The sequence below is a fragment of the Dendrobium catenatum genome, unplaced genomic scaffold (genome assembly GCF_001605985.2).
Source record: "Dendrobium catenatum unplaced genomic scaffold, ASM160598v2 fragScaff_scaffold_627, whole genome shotgun sequence".
Taxonomy (NCBI): Eukaryota; Viridiplantae; Streptophyta; class Magnoliopsida; order Asparagales; family Orchidaceae; genus Dendrobium; species Dendrobium catenatum.
In genome coordinates, this window is record NW_021319089.1 from 1,425,204 (window position 1) to 1,430,362 (window position 5,159).

Here is a 5,159-nt window from a genome sequence, read left to right on the forward strand (position 1 = left end):
GAAAAGCGGGAGTCTTCAGCCGGACGTGAGAAGCAACTGCGGGACGCAAAAATTTTGGGAACGGTACACGAACGTGTACTCCCAAACCGCTACTCGGTTACGTTTCATACAGTAAAGCAGGGAAACAGCCGTCCCAAACGAAGCCTAAGACATCGCTCCTCCTCGCGAGGCACGTGCATATATATATCTTGACTATTTTTTTTTAGGAAGACCATTTTATTTTGAAGAATATTTTATTTTATTTTATAAGAAATTCACAATAAATTTATTATGTCCGATATATATAGTCAGATTATGGGAGCCATAGAGGTTTTTTTTTTTTTTCTAATTTTTTCTTTGATAATAAAATTTATATTTTAATCCAAAAATAACTTTGCGAAGTTCGAGTATTGTGAGCTATAAATTTATAAAGAAATGAAAAACTATAAAGAAATAAAATGAGGCTCAAAGTTTTCAGAGAAAAAAATAAAATTATACATTTCTTAGAAGGTTATAGTAGAATTTGTAAATTTAGGGTGTGGGTTAAGCGGGCTCGAGTTGGCTTGATAAATGGCTCCTAAGTCCAACTTGATTAGTTAATGAGTCAAGTTTAACCCAGTACAATTTACCTCATTAGCTCGTGAGCTGTTCCCTTTTAAAAAAAATGTAATATACGCTTAAAATATAATAAAATTCAAGATCATAAATACGAAGTTGTTAAAAAATATTTAGAAATTATGTCATAAGTATCAAATGATTTTTTTTACTTTCTCTTTTAATTTCTTATTTTTTTCATTATTTATTATATTTCATAATAAATAATATAATAAATAAGCCAACTCGAATTTGTAGAATTAAGCTCAACTCATGAGTGACTCAAATTCAATGTCGCTTAATTATTTACAATTAATTTGGAATAACTTTTTTACTGCTTCTTAAAAAAAAAAATTATTACAAAAAATTATACCTTAAAAAAAGATGCAACATCAACAAATTAATCATAGAACATCAACAATAAATGAAAAATGGCACTTCTGAAAAAAACAAAAAGATGAAGTTCAATAAGTTAAAATTTAATGTGAGAGTTTAGTACATCATTTTCTTTATATCAAATGAGCTTGTCCATATATTAACTTTTTTATTCTAGATGCATATAAATTATTAAAAAATATAATAATTGGCTAACTATTTGAAATAATGTGTTCAAATGTATTTCAGTTTCTTATTTGATCTCATAGTTAAAATTTTGTTTGTATATAAATGTAAAATGATTAGTCTCTCTACCAGAAAAAAAAAAACTTTCACAATACTTAAAATTGACTTTTATGATATTACGGTTCCTAAACCGCTGCAAGATCGTCATGATCATTGTCTGTTGCTAAGGTATTTCACACGGGTTTTAAAACTAATGGAGAACATAGTTCACAATAGGAGTGTAAAAAGTTGACATGACCTGAAACTCGACTCTGATTTGATCCAGAAAAATCCGGGTTATGGTCAACCTGTTTGTGAAACGAGTCGGGTCCGGATTTGAATTTTTGACCCTTCTAAAAGAATGGGTCGGGTTCGGGTTGACTTGGGTCCGTTAGCCCAACCTAGCCACCCTAGCCTACTTCGGCTTCCGCAATGAGTGCCACAGTCGCACGTCACGCGACTCACGCCCAGCCAAGAACCAGCCTAGCTTGCTAGGCACTAGTACGTGCCCACCTTGCACGCGCCCAACCTAAACTTTTTAGCAGGTTGTGTCGGGTCAACTCGACAACCCACACATGTCAGGTCCGGGTTGGCAATCCTGACCCATTTAGCTAAACGGGTCGGGTTCGGGTCAACCCGTTTACACCTGGGTCAACTCAAATTCGACTCGAATCAGACCTGTTAACCCGAATTGACACCTCTAATTCACAAGGCTAGTTTTAACCGCTCTAAATCTGCATATATAAAGATGGAGTAGTAAAGAAAAGGAAAAAAAAAAATTATTGTTAAATTTTTTATTTCTTGCTTATAAGGAGTAAGAAAGAAAAAAGGATTTAATTGACGCTGAAAATAAGGATTATCAGCTAAACAAAATAATTAATGAAAAATTCAATGAAATGAAAACTAATTAACAGTGTTCATTTAAAGAACTAAGTAAGGCTTCTTCGAGGTTATTTTCAGATATCTTCTCGTGATCATTCTTCTCAGAATTTCTAATCATTCTGTCATTATCATCAGCTCCATGCTGTTTCTTACCATCATTTATGTCATTAGCTTTCCCCCAAAGCACAACATACAAACCTGCTACAATGGCTGCTGCACCCCCCAAGCTGATCAAAGATGTTTTGCCAGTAAACATTTTGGAAAAAAAAATTGTACTTATAATTCAATAATTTAGGAAGATTATTATTGAAGTTTTGTAACAAAATGAAATGATAATTAATTGTGCTTACCTTCCTATATAGAGTTCTTCATGAAGCAAGAAGGAAGCAGCAATTGTAGTAATCACAGTGCAGAGAGGGTTAAACATAGCAGAAAATAGTGGCCCTCTGATTGCTATGCACCAGGACTGGACAAAGTAGCTAACAGCACAGCAGAATCCCTTCATATACAAAAAAAATGGCAAACAGGTTAATTTTTTCACTGGCATGGATAAATTATAGGCAATTTGATTATTAATCATGATACAAGAAAATGCTCAGTTACTGGCGGATTTGCCGGTAGAAGTAGAAATCCGCATGAAATTTTCTGTAACTAAAGGAAGATGGAAAGAAATGAGAAGAAATATGATGGAGGGGTCGAAATAGGGCTCTTTCCGTTGAATTTTCCAGTGAATTAACTGTCAGTCCTGTTACCAGCGGATAATACGTCGATAACTATTGCGCTGGAATATTTTTAAGACATACCACTTTATTTCATGATATTTACATATCTAACATCCAAAACATTAATATTACATGACTATCACCCATAGAACAAATTTGGGTGCATCGAATGAAATATTAAAGTTTATAGGATGATATAAATGAATTATATGAGTGGTATATTTTTTATTAAAGTTGTATATAGGTAGTATGCATATAATATTAATATTTTTGGTGTTAGTTATATAAATAGTATGAAATAAAGTGGTATGTATGTAAATTTCCCTATTTTAAATACCGGTGAAAAACCGGCGGAATATGCGCTAGTGTTCTAACGGCGGAAATTTCGCCGTTAAGTTACCGGCATATATTCTGCCGATTAGACAACCGCTTTTTCCGACGTATGTCTGTCCGTCGTTATTGACAGATTTTCCTGCATGATCCTGAAGTAGATGCGGTAAATAAGAATTTTAGATAAAATTACTGTTCTAATAATCATAAAATAGAAGTATTAGAAAAAAATAATATTTATAGAAGTGCTTGTTAATAATAAATAGATTTTTGCAGCTAAATTAGTACTCAGCAGATTCCTGCATCTAATTTGATGTAAACTCACAGTATAAATGCAAAACAGAAGAGACAAGCCTGACACAGGTCTCCAGACCCTCCAGCCTGGTTCTACGAGTAGAGCTAAAATAGCTGTTAGCCAAACAGATATTACAGACATCCAAGCAGATAATGAGAGTGGATCCAGATGGTTTCTACATATTGGCACCTGCAGCAAAATTATCAAAAATAAATTTTTTGAAGACTTTTAGAACCAAAAAATAAACTGTAATAGATGAGATTAAGATCCAATTAATAATTAACCTGTATAATAAGCCAAGCAGACCAGCAAGTGTAGCATGCTATAAGAAAGAAGACGCCCAGAAGCCATTTGTCTCCTGCTGCTAATTGTAATAATGAACTTACGATAATCTTTCTGATCTCACTGTTCATAAGATTTTGGCTCTTCGATAATATCATGACAACAGCTCCACAGAGGCATATAATTGTTCCAAGAACTTTAGCCATGCTTCTAATGTTCCCAAGTCTCACCTTCTCCAATCTGATTCATCATAATTTGTTTTTTCTTTGCTTTCTCAGAAGTAATTTTTCCAAAGCAAAATTTCGGTAAAAAAATAGAAAAATCTGCTTTTCTATAGCTGCTTTTCCTACCAAAAAATAAATAGAAAATAGGCACCAAACGGAATGCAACTAAGGCTTTGTTTGGGACGACTTTTCTGCTGTTTCTTAAGCAGCTTTCAAGGTAAAAAAATTTAAATTTTTAACTAAAAAGCTGCTTTAAAAAGCAGAAAAAAAGCCCAAAAATGAGAAAATAACTAATTACCCAACTGCAGCTGCTATGACAAATGTTACAGCAGGTACTATGTTGGATATAGCAGTAGCAACAGATGCAGAAGCCAACTGCAATCCTTTGAAATAGAAGTTCGCACTCATTGCCACTCTAAGAACAGAAAACAATAAATATAATCAATTACAATGCCTTCAAAACAACTCACCATGCATAGAACCTGTGAACAGGTCCTAAAGAGTTATAATTAATGGATTGGAAAATTAAGGAAAGCATACCCAACAAGAGCAGCCAAGAACACCAGAAAGAAACCCTTCATTCCCATAGTCTTTTCAGTTGGTTTCCTACTATTACCAAATGAATAATCAGAAATAGAGAGAAAGCAAAGAGAGAGAGAGAGAGAGACAGATGGCTAGAGAGACATGCAAACAAACCTCATATTTATGATGGATGCTGGTGTGAGAATAATAGAGGCAACTATTTGCCTGTAAACAAGAAAGATTACAGGGCTGAATCCCTCGTCCAAGGTAGCTTTGGTTGCAAGGGCCATGCTTGCATATATGAACTGCAAGCTTATCATAGCAAACACAGGCATGTTCTTTGTAAGCCATTGCTTGAACATTACTTTCTTTGATGGAGCTTTTGCTTTTCACTTGAAATGAAAGTGGGCTTTCAATGCCTATATTTATAGGGTGCATTAACCAGTTATACAGTATTATTATTGTAATTTGTAATCTGCTTTGGTTCATTTATTCTATTTTATTTTAAGTGAAAGATATCAGTTATAACTGAGCTTTCAATTTTAACCAACCAATCATTTGGTTGTGAAAAATAAAAAATTATTATTGTTGTCTTAAAATTAAAGTAGCTAAAAAGTTATCCCAAATAAATCCTAAGTCTTGCAAATTTTTTACGTCAAAATGACTATCGCAAGAGTCATTGTATACCGATGGCTTATTCGTCTCAAAATGTTTTAGTTGCATCACAAA

At 33.5% G+C, this 5,159-nt stretch overlaps 1 protein-coding gene across 1 annotated transcript; it reads right to left on the reverse strand.

Annotated features, from left to right (window-relative positions):
* Positions 1-2,080: 2,080 nt before the first annotated feature.
* Positions 2,081-4,792, reverse strand: LOC110112708 (WAT1-related protein At4g30420-like). Its single transcript, XM_020845016.2, has 7 exons — positions 4,605-4,792; positions 4,449-4,517; positions 4,207-4,323; positions 3,687-3,924; positions 3,433-3,591; positions 2,406-2,554; positions 2,081-2,282 (listed from the first exon to the last, which is right to left on the reverse strand). The coding sequence occupies exons 1-7, from the start codon at positions 4,790-4,792 to the stop codon at positions 2,081-2,083; spliced, it is 1,122 nt and encodes a 373-aa protein (XP_020700675.1).
* Positions 4,793-5,159: the final 367 nt, after the last annotated feature.